This window comes from Pyxicephalus adspersus, chromosome 11 (genome assembly GCF_032062135.1).
Source record: "Pyxicephalus adspersus chromosome 11, UCB_Pads_2.0, whole genome shotgun sequence".
In the NCBI taxonomy this organism is placed as follows: domain Eukaryota; kingdom Metazoa; phylum Chordata; class Amphibia; order Anura; family Pyxicephalidae; genus Pyxicephalus; species Pyxicephalus adspersus.
The window spans coordinates 20059354-20083181 of record NC_092868.1 but is presented as its reverse complement, the minus strand read 5'-3'; the positions used below and the strand labels follow the sequence as shown (position 1 = coordinate 20083181).

The window sequence follows — 23828 nt, the reverse complement described above, 5'->3', positions numbered from 1 at the left end:
CAACTCTTTTAAGAGGTAAGGAAATATGCTGTTATGGCAGATAACAATAACCAGAATATTTAAAAAAAATACTATTGCTCCACAAGGCTCCCCTTTGAAAAAGTGGGCACTTAATTATGCTCCAAAGACACAATCCTAGAAAAATGGGCCTCCATTTTTTTTATAGCTCCAGACAGAAAAAACAGAGCTGCATTTGGGGCCTCTTCTCAAATGCTTTTTCATCAAATAGACATTCACAAGTAAACAGCTCTTGAAAAAAAGTGTTCCTCCTGCTTAGACTTTGGAAAAAATGATCTAACTCCAACAGCAAAAGAATCAGAAATGAACTCAACTATATATTTTTTAACTCAATGTCCGAGAGGGAGAGGATAGCTGTTGCATATGATCTAGTTAATACAGACAGAATGTGATTCAGGCAAACATTTATTTTTTTGTATTTAAAGAGAGTTTTACATTTCTTTCTATGCTACATTATAGAACAGAGTCTTCCAACACCCAGGCCACGGACTGGTGATTTGGGGACTGCAGATGACAAGAGGCAGGAGTGCAGGCAACGGGAGTGGCGGCGGCCCTCCTTACACTGCTCTGCAGCTAGTGACAAAATGATGACAGGAGAAGGAACTGCTGAGAATGACAGAGCAGGCTTACACTACTCTGCTCTCCCCTGTCAGTACGCTAGCTCTCTTACACTGCTCTGCTACTCTCAGCCAGTGTGCTGACAGGAGGCAGAGCTGCTGAGATTAGCAAAGCAGTGTGGATATGACATCTGTCCTCCCCCTTCCCCTGGGCTGCGGCAAATTTTATGCAGGAAATAAAATCGGTTTGTGCAAATTGCTAGCCCAATATTAAGACAGGATGAAGTTAGTTTAGTGAGTGCAGTTAGTAAAATGTGCAGATGCGAACGGTTTGGAGAAGGGTGAAGAAAAGATATAGAGTAGAGAGGATAATAGAAGATCAAAAGAGGTGGGGGGAGAAAGAATGGTTAGATAAAACACCAAGGGATAAGGGAAGAAATAGAGGTGGATGAAAGACAGGTAATGAAGAAGAATGGGGTTCTAGGGGGAGAGGATGTCACAATAATACCAATCAATAATAACAAGTCAAGTCAAATCTATTACAAACATTATGTACTGATACACCATATGAAATAGTTCATGTTGTACATTGCATAATGGGTGCTGTAACCAAATATCCCATTAAATCAGGAAAGTATTGTATTACGTGTTCATTGATGCTAGTAATTTCCTATATGCGCAGCAAAATTTAGATTTTATCCCACCATTGTGATTAGGAGTGCGAGTATCCTTCCACAGTTTGGTAATGTGTAATTTTGCTAATTGTACCTGGGAGTTGTTCATTAGTAAGATTGAGTATCGCTAATTCCGGGGTGGGCGCGATCTGTAGAAAGGCTAGTTCAGAAATCAACTGGAAAATTCAAAAGGATTTGATGGATTTACAGAACCAAATTAGGTGTGAGAGTGAGCCTGTAGTGCCACACTCTCTCCAACAATGTGCAGAGTGGTTGGAAAAAAATGTAGATCATTTGTAGGGGGTGAGATACCATTGATTGAGAATTCATTGGAAAACGTCCCAATGGTTTTCACACCTAGTAGCTTTATACGATTCTTTAAAGGGACCTAGAACAGGAGTAGGGGGAAAAATTCTTACCAAGGTCTCTAGATCATTTTTGCATAGTGAAGGTTAGTGAAAATCTCTATTATAACTGAGGACATTATAAAATCTTGATATACTTTACCGTTGGGGGTGAATTTAAAAAAAATGTGTGCTTATAGACACATCCATCATGATCTTAGGGATCATTGGAGTTGTTTTGATTAAATATTTTATCTTTAAATAAGAGAAATGTTCTCCATGGGGCAGGCCATACTCTTTTTGCAATAATATCAAAGGCTTAAGGGTTTTTGATATAAAAATATCTTTCAATTTAGTAATAATGAAAAGTACCCAGTGTGAACTTGAGTTGAGAGATAAACTTTGAGGTATTATAAACTCAATAGTATGTGAAACACAATTACTGGCACCATACAATGAGTGTAATGAGACATTGATCTTTTCTAATTTTTGCTATGTTTTATTGTTCATTATGTGAATGTGTATATTATTGTAATGAAAAGTTGGTGTTTTTATCTTCTTCAACACATTGCCAAAAAAAATCCTCCTTTCCTTCTTTCTTGTTCTTCTTATCATATTGGAAATTTATGAGGCTTAGCACAATTTAGGATCACCTAGACTTAGTTAGACCCCCCCATCCTTTTTTGGTATACCGTTCTTTTTCCATTGATATCCTGAGAAATAATTCAGATATAATGAGAAAAGTGAGAAAAGTGTATGCGAGCTAAGATATCTCTTGGATTATCTTGCGGGAAGAAATTTAGATTGAGGATTCTATGTGCTCTGTCAACGAGAAGAAGCTGTAGGCATCAGATTTTTAAGAAAAGTAGTGAGGAATGCTGTTAATTCTGAATGAGAGATTCATTCAGGTATGCTTCTAAATTTGAGAATATTTTTATTAGCGCGATACTCCTGTGATTTTTTTGTTTGATCCAGTGAAAGTCAGACTCGTGGTCTTCATGAGCATCTACTAGCTCATTGTGTGCTTGGGAGAATTCCTTCATTTTATGAACGGAGTTAGGATGTGGCAGGAGGTATGAATTTGTGTAAATATGACGTACATTAAATATTCTATAGTTGTAATTTTAGAATTAAGCTTTAATTAAAGATACAATACACTATCTACACTAGTGATTTACATTTATATTTTGCTTGGAAAAAGGGCATCCATAAAAGTTACTAGGTGATACAGGCAGCTGCTATAAGCCTGTTACTACGAGCAACCCCTTAAATATATAACATTTGTTGGCATCGTCCTATTGTGAGTTCTGATTAGACAGTAATGTAGATATGCATACCTTGCTAAGTGCTGCCACTCTCTGGGCCAGCTGAGCTTCAATCTCTGGAAGAGTCTCCGCCTTCTGCAGGGTTTGCTGTAATTTCTGTTTGGCATCCTCAAGCCACTCCTGGAGCTGTCGGTTCTTCTCTTCACTCTGAATTGGGAGTTGCAAATAAATTGTTTTAAAAATGTCAATAGCCAATACCCACCAAAAAACAACCCTAGGATTGTAACTACACATAAACAAGGAAGTCTAATTCTGTGGCCAAAGCACAGTTTCCAAATTATGAAGTGAGTGGCTACATAAGCAGGGATCAAGCTTATGCAGCAAGAGATGTATTATAAAGCAGTTAATCTGATATTAACAAATATCTAATGTGTGCAAATATTGATGCTCCACCATTTTTTTCTTGCTCAACTAGGATAACAATCACATGAATTTCCATAACAACCAAAAACACAGGCAAAACAAATATGTAAAAGTATGCTAATTCCAGAACAAGAAAGGTTAGGGATATTGCAACCTTTGCATTTGCACTCGTTCACATAATTGAGAAAATATAAAGAAAAATTATAAAGTTGAGAGGATTAAGCAGGGCTTCTCACAGGGTCAAAACCAATGCCCAGGGAACAGGCTTGCTAAAATAAAGATTATTCTGAGACAGTTAAGGTGGTGGTAGATTGCTATGAACTGTGAAAGTGATTCTAGGGCAATGGCTATAAACAGAGGGCTCAGGCATTTGTGGAAATTATCAATTAATTTATTTGCAGTCATGAATTTGTTGAATGAAAGTTGTTTTAACTAATCATTTCTACATATCTGATATTCCTAGTTTGATTTTTTTTCCATATAGAAAAAGTAAAAACTGGGTTTTCTCTACAAAAATGACTAACAATATCACAGATATGTTGTAGGAATTATTGCAAACATAACGTAAATATTATTTAAAAGGGAACTAGTAGAATACTGAGGATATGGTTTGTAAGCAGCCTCTACATAATTCCATGTGGATATCGCCTCTACTGTCTCCTGTTTTCTCCATATTGTCCCACTGATGGACTATCAGAAAGCAAACTTTCAAAAATATTCTCTTTAAGATGAAAATGGCAATGTTTCTTTAAATGTTTTTCACTTTTCTACATATCAATTGCAGATTTAGGATAATTAGGACATTAGGGTGTTTTATGGGAGTTTGTAAACTTTATGTGTCAGAAGATGCCTACTGGCCAGCAATCCCAGTATCAGGCTAGTATCACAGCCTGTTTATTCCACCAGCAAGAAGAACAGCAGCATCTCCTGCTTACTTTTAGAGATGTGCCCTTTCAGCATTTCAAGCAGATACTTTGAGGCTCTTCATATCTAGAGGGGGTTTTAGGAGCATATTAGTCCCTAGAATCATCCTGCCATGCTATTGGCTGCTAAGATTTTATAGCCTTTCTGTTCACAGTCATCAATTTTTAGTTGTAGTACTAAACCTTCTGACCTGCTGCTGGTGTGTACCTTGTTGGCCTAATGTTGCTTTGTTTACTGTTGCTGATTCCACCTGTTTCCTGACCATGAGATTGTATGCTGCCTGGGTTGACCTTTGCCTGTCACCTTGACTCTATTTTTGTCTTAAACCTTGGATACCTCCCTTGCTGGACAGATTATCTATGTACGACCTCTGGTTCTTTTTTCTGGACTTGTCTCTGCTGTACTCCCCAGTATTGCGTTATCTATCAGTCCTTCCCCAGATGCCATCCTTTGCGCAGGATGCTAAGACAACACAACTAGCCTCTTGAGGCAGAATGGGGGCTTGCTATAGGTGAAGAGAGCAGAGCTAGAGTGGGGGACTGGTGTCTGGTGAGCACTGGCGCTGGACCAGGGCCTTACAAAAAGTCGATGTATCTGTTGTTTTTTAAATCTTTGTTGCAAAGAAAATATCCCAACTTTCATCAGCTCCCAAAATATTCAAGAAACAATTGCACATTCAAAAAACAAGCAAGATTACTGGCCAAGTCTACACTTTTTTTTTTTTTTGAAGTGCAATTTCACACGTTGCTCTACCACTAACCAACATTTACTGAAAAGGCCTTATATTGGGCTTCAAAGCACAACACTGGGCTGTACTACATTTAAGTAGACACTATGTTTTGTCATTTTGGGACAGTGTTTTCAGTCATTGTTTATCTTACCTGTCTGTAGAGTGATTCTTTACTGGCAAGATCATTTTCCAACTTGTCATTGACATCATGAAGTGATGTGGCTTCCCTCTGTGCGCTCAGATAACGTTTCTCCAAGGTGGTGATTCGCTCCTCCATATCCTCCCGTTGCGCTAGAGCCTAAAGTTAGAAGAAAAACAAAAATCTTTTATAAAGGGAACAGAATCTTTACAGAAACAGCATAAATGTGTAAAGGCGAAAGCATAAGCTAAGAGCTAATACCACAAGATGCAATTATTTTCTTTTCCCCCAGGAATACCACTTGCATTCTTTTTTCTGCAATATTTTACCAAGTACTAAGGGTTTTTTTTTTCCTTCTCTGAGTTTAGGGTTAAAATGACATTAAAGTCGAAATCTTCTCTCAAATAGATCAATATAATTCAAATAGATTTGTCACACCATTAATACTTCTAGGTACAGGTTCTTTTTACAAAAAGCGATCTGAAATGGGTAAACTGCTTTACTTTCTAAGTTCTTTTTCTCTTTCTTGTTAAGCCTATACAATCTGGAAATGTACTGCAATCAGCTCTCTGTTGTGATTTCAAATGTAGGAGGGCAGGAAATAAGTTTAGAACTGATGAGTGTTAAAAAACATAGCCAGATTCATATCCACATTAAGGGGCATCACCAGAATTAGGCACTTTCCACTAAGGATGGTGATTATTTGCTAAAACGCCTTTTTGGCACATTGACTGTACACCAGTTTGTATTTTTGACTGACCAATAATAAACCTATTTAACGTTCATACATATGCAAAGTTTTAAACTGCTCAAGTGCTTTGTCTAAATACAAAATGCAGGGAATTTATGCAAGGGAATTTCTGGGCCTTATAGTATGTAAATTTTCTAGAAACTGCCCAATCCCCACCCCAAAACCAAATATCCAGCTAATGGTGGTCTGAAGTCAGTCAGCCATAAATAGCATTCAAGGATAAACCTGTGTACTGAATAGGGCCCCATGTGGAGGAAAGAGCAACTAGTCTATCAAATTTTGCCTACCAGTGCTAATATCCCATAGTTCTGCTTCATCTTAACCCCAAACCCTTCTCTTGATGGGTAACCTAACTACCCACTTCGCAACCCTAATCTTTCCTACCCACTGCCTAACCTTACCTCTTCTGCCCAGTGTCTAACCTTTGAAGTTTCTATCCTTCTAGGGAGAAAAATATGTAGGGTAGAAAAATCTAACATAACACCATCAAATGGAGCACCAGGTCAGGGCTGCTAGTGCACAATAAGTGACGATACAAATCATAAGAAGCTATAGTTGGATGGTCAAAAAAAAAGCAGGGTGACACACAACACATTTTGTGCTCCCAGTTCTTTGTATCATATGTGTCCAGTAACCCCTATAATTGTGTGAGCTTTCTCCTATACTTAGTTACAACTATTTAACGTCCTCCCTGTTAGCACATCCCATTTTTCCATTGTTTTTGTATTATGTCCCAACTGTTCAGTCCCCGTGTGTTGTGACCCCACTTCCTAGTATCTCATGTTTTGTAAAGAGTTTAATTACGTCTAGGGGTGTAATAGTGCAGTTGATGTAAGGTAATAATTCAAACTTAGTTCACATTGTGAGAAAAACCCTGGCATTTATCACTCCCTACTGGCAACTACTAGGAGCCAGGAGTGGTAGGAATGGTAACGGGTGGTACCTGCTAGGTGTTTTTCAGATGTCTGAAAGTAGCTGCAAAGACCTAAGAAAGCATTGCATTTTTTCGTATCTTTAATGCTTTAAAAAAGCCTACATGGAGCCTGAGGGAAAAAAATAACAAAAAGGGAACTATTTTTGGAATGACTTATGCTTTCATAAATGTAAGCAGTAGCAATGCAGCATGGCTACATTATGGCTCCATCAGCACGCACCTCGCTGGAGCTCTGAAGTGTACCTAGGTTACATTTCTTCTGACCCAGCTCACCACCTCTTCTATACCTCTCTTCAAGAAGGAACCCAGATCAGTGTGGTTATTCCAGCAAGCTGGTTTACTACACTTTTTCTCCGTTGAACGAATAGAAACCTGCAGCCCAGGGACCTCCAAGATGGCACCCCCACACCACAGGAGACATTGCAGAAGGAAACACTGCTTCCACAAGTAGAAGTGGCAGTAGTAGTAGTAGTAGTAGTAGCAGCACCACTAGCACAGCTGGTTCCAATTGGCTAATCTATAGATGGATGATGTACTACACCATCCAGTGGAAACTACATTCTATACCAATATAGATAGAAAAACATTCTTGTCTTCATCTAATAATCTATTACATATGATATATATATATATATATATATATATATATATATATATTTATTTATTTAAATTTAGGACATATAGTATACATAGGGCAAAGTGCTTTAGGATACTTGAATACTTTTTTATTTGGTAGCAATTGATAAGAAGTAGATTGACTGAAGCATAAAAACCTAAAGGTAATAAAGGCTATTAGAAAACTGAATTTTGCTAAATGTGATTTTTACTAGTCCCTAGTAAATCTAGGGATCTACTAGTCCCTAACTGGCACATATGGCCAGAAAAGGGTAGGTGCCGAGTCGTATTTATTCATTTTATACTGAAAAAGTGACACAGTCACTTCCATTTTTATTGTATTTTAAAAGTTTGCAAATTATTATACATGCATTTATGTTTTGCAGGTCTCCTGTACTGATTCTGATTAATTGTTAGTATTCATCGCTCTTGTGGTGGCATCCAGCAACAGAAATGGGCATAGGGGAGATCTAGTGATTGATATAGCACTTACACTGCAATCCCTACCCAGCATGTCAATAAAACCTCAGTATATAGTAGGACTCACTGCCTGTGATTGTGAACAGTTCCTGCCCTGGTGTGGGTGTGTGAAAGGGTGGTGACCAGTATAAACTTCTTACAAGGATCTTATTCTGGCATGGCACTTAATATCTAAGTTTGCTCACTGTTTGGCTTGTGAAACAAGTGGACTTTTAATCAAGTGAAGTTAGAAAAAAACAGGAGGCTGATATTGTGCATATTGTGCATTTGGGAGTGGTGTCTGTTTGATTGGTTGGTTGTGTTTGCTTGTCTCAGTTTTGCTTTAGGCTGGGTCTACATGGACGTTTTGTAAAAAGGCATGTAAACGTTCCTACTGAGTTTATAAGCGTTTTTATGCACTTATTTTAACGTTTTAAAACGTTTTTTTAAATGCTGGGAAAAGCTGAAAAACGTCTATGCCGCGTTTATCCGCGTTTTATCGCGTTTTACCGCGATTCTACAAGCGTTTTAGCACTTGGTAGAAATGCAAACTGTGACCCTGGGCAGTGATTTCTGCAAGTACAGGAAGTACATACATCCCTGCATACATGTGATAATGTGATCATGCAACAGTACAGTGACAAATGTAACAGTATACACAGAATAGAGTGAAAAGAGTGCAAAGTGAAGCACAATTAAAGACAATGACTACACACAAGTGATAATGAATGGCATCATTTGCAGGTGTGAAAAGCACCAAAAGCAAACACAATGGCAGACAATTTCACACGTGCCAGGCATAGGTGTTAATTTTTAACAGCATAGTACATGTAATTATTCATGCATGACACATGAAATAGTGACACAGGAAACAGGCTATTGTTAAAACGTTTGTAAAAGCCTCCATTGAAATCAATGGAAGCTTTTTTATTGACAATTTCTAGCATGCATAAACGCAGGAAAACGCACCCATTAAAATCAATGGACGCGTTTTCCCGCGATTTACCAGCGTTTTAATTTTTTAAACGTTGCAAGCAACGTTTAAAATAAAGCTCAAAAACGTGTCTGAAGGAAACGTTCTGGTGTAGATTAGCCCATTGGAATGCATGGGGACTTCAAACATGGGCTTTAAAAGCCTCAGGTTAAACGCTGGGGAAACAGTCCGTGTAGACTAAGCCTTAAACAGTTTTTTTTTTTGCTTGACTGTCAGTTTTGTTTTAACAGCTTTTTTTTCCTTGCTGACCTCCAAAGGGGAGTGGTCAAGGCTTCACATGTGAATTAAATTCCTGTTGCACTCTTTTGAGCTTGCTCAATGTTTGACTTGTGAAACCAGTGGCTTTTTAAAGTGGAGTTAGAAAAAACAGTAGTTTGAAAACAAAAGGAGTTAAATCCTTATAGTATCCACAAACTGTAAGTAAACGTTTATAACTCCTTGTAAACGAACAAACATTGTTACTGGGAAGATGAGTGGTCGCAAGGTGGAGTGGTCTGCCACATGTATGCACACATGGAGCAACAGATCCTAGGTGAATACCACTGTGACAGATGTGAGCAAGTCGCCTTTCTGGTATCTCGCATTGGAGAACTGGAGAAGCACATTGCAACACTGAAATCACTGGATCACCTTGAGAGGGGTCTCCTGCTCACTGAGCAGGCAGGTAATTGCTTAGATGTGGAGGGTGGAGAGGTTAATCAGGATGAGCATGTAGAGAGTTGGGTTAATGTAACTAGAGGGAGTGGTAGGGGCACCCAGAAAAGGAAGGCCAACCCGGCGTTTGAGCACCCCAACATGTTTGCAAAGTTATGTGAAGATGTGCAGGTGGCAGACCCAGTGGTGGCAACTTTAGATGTTACTGCTACCCCTAACAGCCGGGAGAGCAGCACATCTAGTTGTGGTGGGGGGAGGGAAGCGCAGGAAGGAAAAGACAATTGGTTGTCATAGGGGATTCTATCATCAGGAAGACTGATAGAATAGTTTGTGGTCCAGATCCCTTCAACCGAATGGTTTGCTGTCTCCCTGGTGCCAGGGTTCGGCATGTGGTGGAACAAGTGGACAAATTACTGGGAGGGGCTGGACAGGACCCAGCTGTCTTGGTCCATGTTAGAACTAATGACAATATAAATTGAAGATGGAGGATCTTTAAAAGTCAGTTTAAGGAACTAGGTTTCAAATTGAAGTAAAGGACCTCTAAGGTTAGGTTCTCTGGAATATTGCCTGTGCTATGCGAAACACAGGAAAGGCAGAAGGAGCTTGGGCATCTAAACGCATGGCTTAAGTCCTGGTGAAGAAGGGAAGGGTTTGGTTCATAGAGCACTGGGCTGACTTTTCATTGGGGTACAACCTGTATGCCAGAGATGGTTTGCATCTAAAAGGTGGTTGCTGAATCCTGGCTTTGTTCTTCGCATGACAAGGCTGTCAATATTCCTGAGTATACTCTCTTTCGTAAAGACAGAGCCAAACAAAAGGGTGTTGGTGTCTGTCTGTATGTAAGTGATCAAAAAGTGAATGTGAAAGAAGAAATTGCGGATGGAACAAGCAACAAGGTTGAAGCATTATGGGTGGAGTTGAATGTGGGGTTGAATAACACACAATTAATGATTGGAGTCTGCTATAGGCCCCCCAGTGCTAAGGAGGAAATAGAAAATAAAATACTAGCACAGATAGAACAAGCAGCAAAAAGTGGAAGTGTTTTAATCATGGGAGATTTCAACTACCCTGACACTGACTGGAGTAATACCACTACAGGAACAGCAAAAGGGAGGAAATATGTGAATTTAATACAAGATAATTTTATGGTACAGTTTATAAAAGCCCCAACTAGAAATGATACTCTGCTGGACCTAGTTCTTTCTAACAATGCAGAGCTTATAACAAATGTGCATATAAAAGAGAATCTGGGTAGCAGTGACCATAATATGATTTAATTTAACGTTAGCTTTAAACAGGAAGCAAAAACAGGAAAGATAAAAACATTTAGTTTTAAGAGAGCAAATTTTCCATTATTAAGGGCGGCTCTCTGTGACTTGGACTGGGATACAATATTGTCCTCAAAGAACACAGAACAGAAATGGGAATGTTTGAAGTCTGTTCTACAAAAGCAAACTAAAAAATATATTCCAATGGGTAATAAGTGTAGGAGGCTAAAATTAAAACCTATGTGGCTTACTGCTGATGTTAGAAAAGCCATAAGGAACAAGAAAAGGGCATTCCAAAAATATAAAAATGAAGAATCACCTTCATCATTTGAAACACATAAAAAATATTAAAAAAAAGATAAAAAGGAGATAAAATGTGCAAAACTTCAAAAAGAAAGACTTACTGCAAGGGAAAGTAAGACAAACCCTCAAAAACTGATCAAATATATTAATAGCAAAAAGTTCAGATCTGAGCCTGTAGGCCCCTTAAAGGATGTTGCTAGGTTGGTAACTGGGGATAAAGACAAGGCAGATTTACTAAACACTTTTTTTTTTAGCTCTGTGTACATGAAGGAAAATGGCAGAGCTCAAGTCCAAATTCGTAATAGCAATGTCACTGCCTTAAATGAGTCACAATGGCTCAGAATTGATATGACTGAGAAACAGCTGGGAGCAAAATAAGGTTGACAAAGCACCAGGACCTGATGAATTTTTTTTCTCCTGTTGAAGCAAGTTGTACCAGGGTTTTTTTTTGCCTTCCTCTGGACCAACCATGTCTCTTAGGGTTTTATATCTGGGACATGTTTATTTCTCTAGTGGTTGAACTTGATGGACTTATGTCTTTTTTTAACCTACCCTACTATGTAACTATGTAAAGTTGGAAGAATCAGTAATCCAAAGTAGTGACTATAGTGGGATTCTACTAAATGATTGTTCCAGTAGAACCCACTACTTAAAAGCAGGGTGTCTACACCAGTCAACAGCTCCCATCAAATGTGAAATCACATATTATAGATAAAAGTTAGGAACCCCATTTCCTGAGGACTTCATTTAAATAAATTATTTAAACAGCAGGCAAGGTCACATGGGGACCCTGGTCACGTGCCCAAATCTTAAGTGCTAAATTATAAGTGCAATGGGAATAAATCCAGGGAATTGAAGCAGGAATTGAAACAGAATTTGACATACAATTACACTCTGCAACTCCCATCTCTTGCCTTTGGACTGACTCATCCACCTGGACTCCAACACAACTTCTTCTGCTGCCATTCTGAACTGGTATTTCACCAAGCCATCTCTGTGACGGACTCATCATATCCCACTCCTGGACCTCAACAAGCTTATAAGCCTCACTACAACCCATTTTACAAGACCTGCTCTCAGGGAATGTTTGCCACATTGTTTCACATACTCATTCGGTTCACAATTATCTGGTAAAATGTATTATTCACCCTGCACTCTCTTTGCTGGCTCTATTTCCTCTCCTACACAGTCTGTTAACTCACTGCCCCTGATTCATCATTGAAATCCGCGATCGCTGGAAGCGCGATAAAGCTGTCGGATAAGCGCGGCTCCGTGCGCGAGCTTTTCCGGTTGTTGAATAGCGCGATCGCGCACGATTCCGGATCGCTAATACGAATGCGCGACCGATAATCCGATTTTGCTTGATGAATCAGGGGCACTGTCTCTGTGCTTCTTCACTCTCCTGCACCTTTTTTCTTTACTGCTACTTTCTGGTGACATCTCACCCAACCCTGGTCCTCCCCATAGCTTCTCTATTCCCTCCCCTTTAGCAAAATACTCCCTCCTCCTAACCTCATCCACATTCACCCTACCCATAAGTTCCTAACCCCCTTCTCTGACAGTCTAAGGAATGCTAGATCTGTTGGCAATAAATTACCTTGTATACACAACCTTTTCCTCTCTAAATCTTTAAACTTCCTGGCTCTCACTGAAACTTGGCTTTCTTACTCAGACTCTGCCTTTGCTGGTTATCTCCCCTTTGGAGGCTTGCACTTAACACATACCCCTAGACCTGGCAACAGAGTAGGGGGTGCTGTGGGTCTCATTCTCCTACCTAACTGTACATACAGAGTCCTTCCACCCCCCCCCCCCCCCCTCTCATTTTCATCTTTTTTAAAGTCTACTTCGTTCATCTTTTCTGCCCCCTACCCATCATTGTTACATAGTTACATAGTAGGTTAGGCTGAAAAAAGTCATAAGTCCATCAAGTTCAACCACGAGGGAAATAAACATATACCAGATATAAAACCCTATAAGACAGAGTTGGTACAGAGGAAGGCAAAAAAAAACCTTTAGATATTGCAGCTTGGCGTTGCATGCTGTTGTCTACCGCCCCCCAGCCCAGTATCACAATTTATGGATAACTTTGCAGCTTTGATCCCACTAATTATTTTCCATGACCTGCCCACCCTCATCCTTGGTGTCTTTAATGTTGCAGTGGATTAGCCCAACCATCTTTCCTCAGCCAAAATGCTCCCCATTACCTACTCCTTTGGACTCACGCAGAACATAAATGGCCCCACACACATCACCAAACTTAAGACCTGGTATTTTCTAAACTCTGCAACCTCACCCTCCTTGACAACTCGCTATTTCCCCTTTCTGATCACAATCTAATCACCTTTAACCTAACAAACTCTTGGCCCCCTTTGCCACATCCCAGAACTAGTCAATGGCAGAGAGCTATTCGTAACCTGGACTATGACCTATTCTCAAACTGCCTTACGTCCCTAACCCCCACCCTCTCTAAAATCACATCTCCAGGTAAATCTGCCACTCGGTTCAAGCACACTCTTTCTGTGGCTCTGGATAAAGTTGCCCCTGCCACGTTTCACTACCCCCATCCTGCTAACCTCTGAGCTTGGCACAACAATCACACAAAACATATACAAAAGGCTGTTCGTGCAGCGGAGCACTGTCCTCAGCACTGTCCTCATGGACTGCAAATTTATTTCTGTCGCTATCATTTCCTCTCAAGCTTCCAACCCATGTAGACTCTTCTCAACAATTGACTCCCTCCTAAACCCCACACCTGCTTTCCTCACTACAACCTCCTCTGCCCAAGACATTGCCACCTACGTTAGAAATAAAATGGCCAAAATAAGACATGATGTCTCTGCTCACCGGACCACTCCAACCATATCCACCCCTTCCACCTGTAAATCATCACTGGCCTCCCTCAGCCCTGTTACTGTGGATGAAGTCTCCTTCCTTCTCTCATCATCACTATCTACTACCTGTCTGCTTGACCCAATCCTCTTTGATCTACTCCGTGCCCATTCCCCCACCCTGGTCCCCTCCCTAACCAAACTATTCAACCTCTCCCTTTCTACTAGTATCTACTCCTCCGCTTTCAAACATGCCATTACTCTCCCTATCCTGACGAAACCCTCACTAGACCCTTCCATACCTCCTAGCTACCATCCTATCTCCCTTCTCCCCTATGTTTTCAAACTTCTTGAGCGCCTTGTCTACAAAAGACTAACCGATTACCTGAGCACCAACTCTCTCCTTGACCCCCTCCAGTCTGGCTGTCAAACTGGCCATTCCATGGTAACAGCCCTTACTTAAGTGGCCAATGACCTCATCAGAGCGAAGTCTCAGGTCAATTTTTCCCTCCACCTTCTCCTTGATCTTTCCTCTGCTTTTGACACTGTTGATCACCCCCTTCTAATACAAATCATGGGCCCCATTGTCATCAGTAACATTGCTCTCTCTTGGTTTCCTTCCTATCGGTCTGATCTTTGTCAAGTTTTTTTCAATGGCAATACCTATTCTCCTTGATGTTGTGTTCCCCAAGGGTCAGTCCTTGGACCAGTTCTCTTTTCTCTGTACACCTCATTTCTCGGTAGTCTAATATCCTCCTTTGGTTTACAGTACCAACTGTTTGCTGATGACTTTCAAATCTATCTGTCCTTCCCTGACCTGTCTCTCTCAGTCCTGGATAAGGTTTCATGCTGCCTGTCAGTCATCTCATCATGGATGTCTGACAGATTTCTGAAACTCAACCTAGGACGTTTTCTTGCTGTCACCTTTGATTCTGCCCTGTCATTTACCCCAATATTCAGAACATTTCCAGGTACTGTCACTTTCACCTACGCAACATCTCCAAAATTCGCCCATATCTGTCCCCAAGGACCACCAAACCTCCTTATACACGCTCTTTACTTCCGTCTGGACTACTGTAACATCCTCCTCTCTGTCACCTTTGATTCTGCCCTCTCATTTACCCCCATATTCAGAACATTTCCAAGTCCTGTCACTTTCACCTACGCAACATCTCCAAAATCCACCCCTATCTGTCCCCAGAAACCACCAAACTCCTTGTACACGCTTTTATCTTCCGTCTAGACTACTATAACAACCTCCTCTCTGGTATTCCACTAACCCGACATTCTCCCTTTACAATCTATTATGAATGCTGCAGCCAGACTCATCCATCCTTCTCACCGCTTTTCTTATGCTGCATCCCTTTATAGTTCTCTCCTTGGCTTCCATTTTACCTTTGCCAAATCCCCCCCACAGTTTTTGTCCCACTTACCTTTCTGACCTGGTAAAAAAATATTCCCCAGCCGTTCTCTTCGCTTCTCCAATGACCTACTACTGACTTCCTTACCCATAACCTCATCACACTCATGACTCCAAGACTTTTCTATAGCTGCCCCAACTCTCTAGAATGGTATTCCTCATTCTATTCGGCTTGCTTCTACTTTCTGCTCATTTAAAAGAGCACTTAAAACCCATTTTTTTCAAACTTGCCTACCCATCTTCTTGTGTCTTTTGAAAGCATTACCACTTCCCACCACTACATATCTCCCTTCCTATTGTGTGTTATATCCCCCACCTCCAAGATTGTAAGCTCTTCGGGACAGGGTCCTCTCCTCCAGTGTCACTGTCTGTATTCACCTGTCATTTGCAACCCCTTTTTAATGAACAGCGCTGTTTAACCACCTGGCCGTTAAACCTGATCTTGGTTCGCGGTAAAAACACTTGCAAAAAGTGTTAAACCTGAACTTTTCTCAAAACCTGAACAAACGTTATATTGCAATCCGATTGTCATACATTGTATGACAATGGGATTACAACTGAAAGAATTTACTTACCTTGTCCCCGCATCTCCTCCGGACACGTCTTCTTCTTTCCTTCTTCTCCCGGGTTTCCCGGTGACGTTGGTGCGGGAGGCGGGGCGGGAAATTCAAATACCTTTGTATTGAGCTCAATACAAAAAAGCTGTTTTGAGTCCAATACAAAGAAATCTTTATATAATATATATATAATTGTATTATATATTATATAAGCTACTGTACAATTACATTACATTATACGCTATTTTTTTATTTAGGTTTTTTTTTTAAAGATTTTTTTTTTCATGTTTTATAAAAAAAAATTTTATTAATAAATTTTTTTAAAATTTTGGACATATTTCGGTGAGTTATGCGGTAATTCGGAGAATTATAAGTAATTATTGAGTATTTCGGTGAATGATAGCCTACAATCTAAAATACATTTCCATGCAAAAAATTTAACACTTTTTGCATGGAAGTACGGATGTTTGGAAAGAATTAGAACACCCAGCGTTCGCGTACGCGTCCCTCGGCGATTCCTGATGATGTCCGTGCGTGCGTCCGTCGATGGGGGTCAATACAAAGTCCTGTATCCAATCAAATACAAAATATATTTATGTGGTTTTATCTATAGGTATGTGACGTTGGACTCTGTTTTAAAATTTACCACACTAGAGAGGTGTTTTAGAAAAATATATTACTATACAGTATACAGAATTATTGCGTTTTCAGTATTTTTGTATTAATGTATTCTTGTTTAGGCTGATTTTTGTGTTTTTATTTAAATTATATTAAAAGTAATTTTTTTTTTTTTTTTACATGATTGTGTGTTTCAAACTTTTTTATACTCATGATATCTACTAGACCCTTGTTCAGACATACTTCTGTAAGTTACAGGTCTACAATTTAAAAAAAAAAATTTCATGAAAAACAGTGTACCGCTTTTGGTACAGAAATCTAGACATCAGTGAAACGCCCAGGTGGTCAATATGTTCGCACTATATAAATCCTGTTTAATATTAATATTATTAATAATAATAATAATAATAATAATAAATAGGAGGGCTATACTTGGATGATTCTGTGTCCAAATTTCAAAAGATTTGGACTCCGTGCATTGAAAATTGTAGGCCCATTGGCTGGGATTGGTCATTACTATCTATATGACTACAGGTTTACGATTTGGTGAACAATTCCAAGAGGTGTACCCTAGCCAATTGTCCGACCTAACCCCTCGCCCCTTTTTTTCCCTGATTTTATATTGTTGGTGTCTTGTGTTTTGGGTTTTTCTTGGTGGTCCTTTTGGCCTCAGGGATTTTTATCAACTTACCATATCTAACGGGATCCAGAGTTTTATGATGATGTCACTGTTTTGGGCGATATGGTTCTGTTACAATTTATTATTTGTTACATCATTTTGTTTTTTATTCTTTTACATATTGTGAGCTGCTACATTGTTTGACACCTCAGCATTGCTATATTTCTAAGTGTCTACCTTTATTTTGTAAAATTTAATAAAAACTTATTGAAACTAAATATAGACTGCAGAGTTTGAGATAATCTTGTCCCTGTACATTGCATTAGTCAGACCTCATTTGGAATATGCCAAAAAATTTTGGCCATGCTTTGGCTAGTTCACAAAAAGGATATTGTGGAAGAGGGAGTAAAGAGAGGCAACTAAACTAATAAGAGGAGTGGAGGAGCATAGCTATGAGGAGAGATTAGCTGAACTAAATCTATTGTTCTTTGAAAAGAGGTGTTTGGGAGGAGTGGGGTATGATCACCCTATATAAATATGAAAAATGTCCACATTGAGGTCATGAATGTCATTGCAAAGAAAACACTCTGGGCATTTGAAGCAAACAGAGTTTAATAGGAATTATTTAAATAGGAAGGAATTTTTACAGTACAGTCTGCGCAAATGTGAAATAGGCTCTCTCAGGAAGCAGTTTTAGCATGCTCAATAGAATAGGTTGGATGGTTTTCTAGAACACAAATGTAACTGGGTATTAAAAAATGGCACCGGAGACTGATGATGCAGTAAACATCCAATTGCCTCAAAAAATCAGGAAGGGATTTTTGAAGTAAAATGTTGGAGTAAATTAAACCATATTTAGTTGAAAAAAGACATGTCAATCAAGTTCAATCAAGTTCAACCACTAGAGAAAAAAACAAGTCTCAGATATAAAATCCTATGGACATAGTTGATACAGAGGAAGGCAAAACAACGCATGGTACAATTTGTTTCAACAGGGGAAAGAAAAAAAAATTCTTCCTGATTCCATGAGGCAATCGGATGTTCCCTGGATCAACGGTCTCTGCTATCTTTACCTTAAAGCCTTAATACCCAGTTATATTCTGTGCTTCTAGAAATACATCCAGCTTTTTCTTAAAGCAATCAATAGTAGTTGCTGAAACTACTTCCTGAGGGAGCCTATTTCACATTTTCACAAACCTTACAGTGAAGAATCACTTCCTTATGCAAAGCTTAAACTTATTTTTCTCCAGATGCAGAGTGCCCTTTTGTTCTTTGAAATTACCTGCCTATTCCAGATGTGGTCTGACCAATGCTTTGTACAGGGGCAGGATTATGTCTCCATCTCTGCAGTCTATTACTCTTTTGATACAAGGAAGTACTTTGCTAGCTTTAGATATTGAAGCTTGGCAATGCATGCTGTAATTAAGTCTGATCTACCAGAAGCCCCAGATCATTTTCCTTTCCTGACTCCCCCAAATGTATTCCCCTTAGACAGAATCATGCACGTTGTTAGCCCCCAAGTGCAACTTTAAATTTATTTATATTAAATGTGATTTGCTACTTGGCTGCCCAATCAAACAGTACACCCATGTCTGCTCGTAGATTATAGACATGTACTCTATGGACTTAATTCCATTACATAGTTTGGTGTCATCTCCAAACACAGAAATGATACTTTTAATCCCAAACTCTAAATCATATACAAAGATGTAAAACAGCAAAGGGCCCCTGTGCATATTCTTTGAAACACTGATTTTTTTATGTTTATTATTTGTACTACTGAATTGCAATATTATCTTGTGCATTTGTTTCTGGTGAAAGTGTCTAAATTATCTCACATTATTCTGATATGTTACAGCTTTATATATGTGTTGTTTATTACTGTTCAACCTAAATAAAAAAATATATTTAAAAACCAGTAAAACCAGTAAAGGTCCCAACACTGAACCCTGGGGCAAACCACTAAAAACCTTAGACCATTCACAGTATGAATCATTAATCATTACTCTCTGGATGTGGTCTTTAAGCCAGTTCTTTATCTATTTGCTGATTGACTTTTTTAAACCTTTTGACTCTAATTTGCATATAACCCATCTGTGGGGTACTATGTCAAATTCTTTAGCAAAGTCAATATACACTATATCAATTGCTATTCCACTGTCTACCTGTTTACTTATCTATCTATTATCTATCTATTACAACTTCAGTCTTTCTTGAAGCCATGCTGACTATCACTTATATTATTATTTTATAGAAGAAACTCCTCTATGTGGTTCTTTATCATACTCTCTAGGACCTTTCCGACTATGGTTGTTAAACTAACCTCTCTGTAGTCACCTGGTAATGACTGTTTGAAGATAGGAACCACATTGGCCTTTCGCCAATCCATTGGTACCAATGCTGGTTATTAAAGAGTCTCTAAAAAGTAGAAGTAATGGCTCTGAAAAGACTAACCTCAGCTCTTTACATACAGTGCTGGTGCTTTGTCAACCTTAATTTTACTCAACTGTTTCTCAATCATATCAATTTTGAGCCATTGTGACTCATTTAAGGCAGTGACGTTCCTATTATGAATTTGGACTTCATTGCCATTTTCCTTTGTGTACACAGAGCTTAATATCCCTCCATGCTTCCCCTAAATCTTTCCCCTAGCACAGCAGACCAACTTCCATTTAGGTGCAAACTATCTCTGGCATATAGGTATATTTATAACTTTTTTTACTTCCTCTGGATCAACTATGCATATATGCTTTTATTTGGAATATGCCAGTTTCTAGGTTTTTATTTTTTTTTATTTTTAGTCCATCTAGATTTTTTTAACCTGACTATGTACCTATAGAACAGTCACTATAGTGCAGACTATTCCATAAAACATTTCCAAACAATGCAACCATTGATGGTGGTAAATTATGTGGATTCTGCAGACCAGTGGTACCCAATCTTTTTTATCTGGGGACCGCTGTTGACATTGGGATAAAACAGGGACCGCTAACCCTCTTTGTACCCCAAAATCTTTGCAATTAATACTTCCAGAAAAATGCAATTCATAAGACAGATAGCCAAGGGATACATGTTCTTTCTGCTACATCTTCAGGTCCCCACATCTCCCTGTTCCAGAGAAAGTAGGGTTCACAGAAGGTAAGTGGCCAGCTATGTGTGACAGGGTAGCTTGGTATGACAGGTATAGTTTTTCTTATCTTGTGGTGTCATAGTGATAACATTTTAGGGGGGTTAGCCACAAGAATCCCCCACGTATCCCACATTTTAATATACCTATAGCTCCCCTTTCAGGAGAAAATGGGATTCAAAGAACTGACATCTATCTATTAGCGGACATCTATATGTGACAGGGCACCATGAAATGGTAGGAGTGATAACATTTTAGGGGGGGGGGGGGGGGTAGCCACAAGGGTCCCCCATTTATCTTACATTTGACTTTCTCTAATGTTAAAGAGAAATTAGGGTTCACAGAAGGTAAGTTGCCAGCTATGTGTTACAGGGTAGCACGGTATGACAGGTATAGTTTATCATATCTGGTCCCACAGTGATGCAATGTTAGGAAGATTTATCCACAAGAGTCCCCAACTTGCAGTTACATTTCCCTTTTCTTACAGAGAATTTGGGGATCATAGAGAGAAAGGAGATAGCTATGTTTTGGTGGAGTAGAATGATGTGATAAGTATAACATTTTTATGGGGAAGGGGAGAGAACAAAAGGTGTTTCCTACTAGCCCCTTACATTTCCAGTTGCATCCCTCTGTTCCAGAGAAATTGGGGTTCAGAGAAGGTAAGTGGCCAGCTATGTGTAACAGGCTCCCAACCAGCCACTCAGTCCCTCGCACCACAGCGTCTGCAGATTTGACTCCAGCCCGCAGTGAGTGGTACTGAGTGTCACCCCTAGGCTTGGTTCTATGGCATAAGAAAGGGGTAACTGCACTGCAACCTCACCGCCAACCTGAATGCAGCCTTGAAGTGTTGTAAACTTTAAGGGGCACCACAGTGCACAGACAATTGACAGTACCTCAATTTTCATTGCCATGAATTTAGGGACTTTCAATTTGGGGATCCTAGTCTTGAAATAGCCCCCCTTAATGTGAAAATATCCCTGATTGTTGTTAGGATTTTATGCTTTTGACCCCGTATCTGGCAACTTGTTTAGGGGGCTAAAATTAGATTTAGTAACACCTCTTAAGGTCCCCTCTGTGTCCTAAAAAATTCCTTTTACTATGATAATCTGTGTAGGAGATATGAAGGTTTATACATAGGGATAATAACCGCTGCTGTCACACTTATCTCAACCTCATTAAAGTGCAGATGCCTCTCTCCTCTCTCCATGCGGGCAGTTCTGACTCTGGATGTGCCTCTGTTTCCAAGTTTTATCAATTCCATCCAATCCACTGGCCAATCATAAAATAGCCTCTTAACCATCTCTGGCTGTTTAGCTAGCTCACACACTGCACTCAGTATTCGTGCAATGTGTCTCCACTGGTGCCGAGCCCCTAGTTCTGTTGAGCTAGTTCCTGTACACCTGTTGGCTAATTCTGTGTTTCCTCTGTCCAGACTCCTCATTGTCCAGTCTCCTGCTATACCAGTGGCCTCTGCACTTCCCCTACCACCCCCACAACAATTTTCTGGGGATCCCAAGACCTGCCGTGGCTTCATCAAATTGTAAAATATACATTTTGAGCTTCAGCCACAAAGCTTCTCCACTGTCCGGGCTAAAGTGACATACGTGATATCCCTGCTATTTGGAGAAGCCTTGGCGTGGGCATCTCCACTCTGGGTAAGGCACGATCTGGTCACCTGTAGCATTGAAGCTTTTCTGAGCATTTTTAGGAGGGTTTTTGATGAACCCACTCGTGCCTCTTCAGCAGCCAGCGCTCTCTTGTGTCTCCGCCAAGAGTCACATACCATGGGCCAGTTTGCTGTTAAGTTTCGCACTCTGGTGGCGAAGCTCGTCTGGAACAACGAGACCCTCCACGCTACTTTCTGGCAGGGCCTTTCTGATCGCATTAAGGATGAGTTGGCTGGTTGAGAGATTCCCACTGCTATAGATGACTTGATCTCCCTGGCCCTCCAGATTGATAAACGTTTCCAGGAGTGTTTCCAGGAGAAATCTCGCTCCTGCAAGGCCTTCTTGATGACTAGCTCCATCCTTCCAGTGACCTCTGGAACCTCCAGTCCCCCGTTTCTTCTTCATCAGAAGTACCCATGCAACTGGGCCGTTCAGGTCTATCTCCATAGGAGAGATCTCGGCGCTATCTTGAGGTCTCTTCATTTACTGTGGTTTGAAAAGACACTTTAAAAAAACTGCCCACAGAGACCGGGAAACTTCAGCGCCTAGTATGCTCTGAGGGGGGCATGTTAGGTCATTCTCTCCCCTCCACTCAGCGTCCCTCAATACCAATTTAGCTCCACCACAAGACTTCCACACTTGCCCTGAAGGCTTTGATCGACTCTGGGGCAGCAGGCAATTTCATCTCTGCTATTCTTGTCAAGGAGTGCGCCTGGCCCATAAAGCCACTGACTCAAACCCTGCGTATCTCTGCGGTGGATGGTATCATTCTCTTCTGCGGACTTATCCACTTCCAAACCTTGCTCATGTAAATGACAGTAGGTGTGCTACATCAGGAGACCATAACCTTCCTTATTCTTCTCATTTGCAGTCATCCTGGGACTCCCATGGGTTCAACAACACTCTCAAGTGCTAGATTGGTCTACTCCAGAGGTATTGGCATGGGGTTCTTCGTGTCACTCCCGGTGTTTGACCAAGCTCAAACCTCTTGCCCTCTTTACGTCAGAGTTGGCTCTATCCATTCCAATCCAGTACACGAACTTCCGAGATGTCTTCTCCAAATGCAAAGCCAAGCAACTTCCTCCCCATCGCTCTTATGACTGTGTGATAGACCTCATACCTAATTCGACACCTCCCAGAGGTCGGGTATACCCCCTCAGTTTTCTGGAGACCAAGGCTATGAGTGAATACATCCAGGAGAATCTGCAGGGAGGATTTATACATGTCCTCTTTCCCCGCTGGGGCAGGGTTTTTCTTTGTCCAAATAAAGGATGGGCTTCTTCGTCCTTGTATAGTTACCGTGGCTTGAATGCCATCACTATTAAAAACCACTACCCTGGGGGGGTGTGGCTTTGGCATCAATGAATGGCTGCGTACTAATCCTGCTCTGCTCTAGACCCACACTTGGAGGGACTTAACAAGCACATTATGAGGAACAAATGCAGACAGAGAGACACTAAGAGTGCTGGGTCCCGGATGGCACCCTCATCAGCTTCTAAACACTCAATTCCGATCCTCTTTGCTGCAAACACTGTGGTGGGAGGCTCAGTTCTCAAGATGGCTTTGGACTCCCCTGAAGCACATGGTGAGAGACAGATCACTGCTACTACTCCAGCACTGTCTCTCTCATAGCCCTTGCTGGATTCTCCACTTCTCCTTCAGCCAGAGCTGTCCCCCCATGAAGGGGATTATCTACGTACTCCCAGGCACCACCGCAGCAACTCCTCAGAAAGGAGTGAGGCTTCACTGGCTGATCATGTCACTGCTGATTCTCCTGTGGATGCCGGCTCAGACTGTCTAACAGAGACAGAATCTATTTTAATGACACCACTGCCACCACGCCAGCCTTCTAATAAGGATTCTGTCACTAAGATTAGGAACAGCTCGCTGGACATGGTAAGTCCCTTGCAGGGGCCCCAGCATTTGTTAGATGGTCTTTT

General features: G+C 40.4%; 1 protein-coding gene across 14 annotated transcripts in view; it reads right to left on the bottom strand.

Annotated features, from left to right (window-relative positions):
• PPFIA3 (PTPRF interacting protein alpha 3) overlaps positions 1-23828 on the bottom strand; it is a 511511-nt gene that overhangs the window by 314954 nt on the left and 172729 nt on the right. For all 14 annotated transcript variants that reach the window (XR_011922901.1, XR_011922900.1, XR_011922902.1 and 11 more), the window contains 2 exons: positions 5087-5233; positions 2931-3065 (listed from right to left, as the gene is read on the bottom strand). Coding sequence is in view for 11 of the 14 variants with exons in the window: in XM_072427377.1 (XP_072283478.1) it covers positions 2931-3065; positions 5087-5233 (282 nt within the window). In the remaining 3 variants the exon portion in view is untranslated. The remainder of the gene's footprint in view (positions 1-2930; positions 3066-5086; positions 5234-23828) is intronic.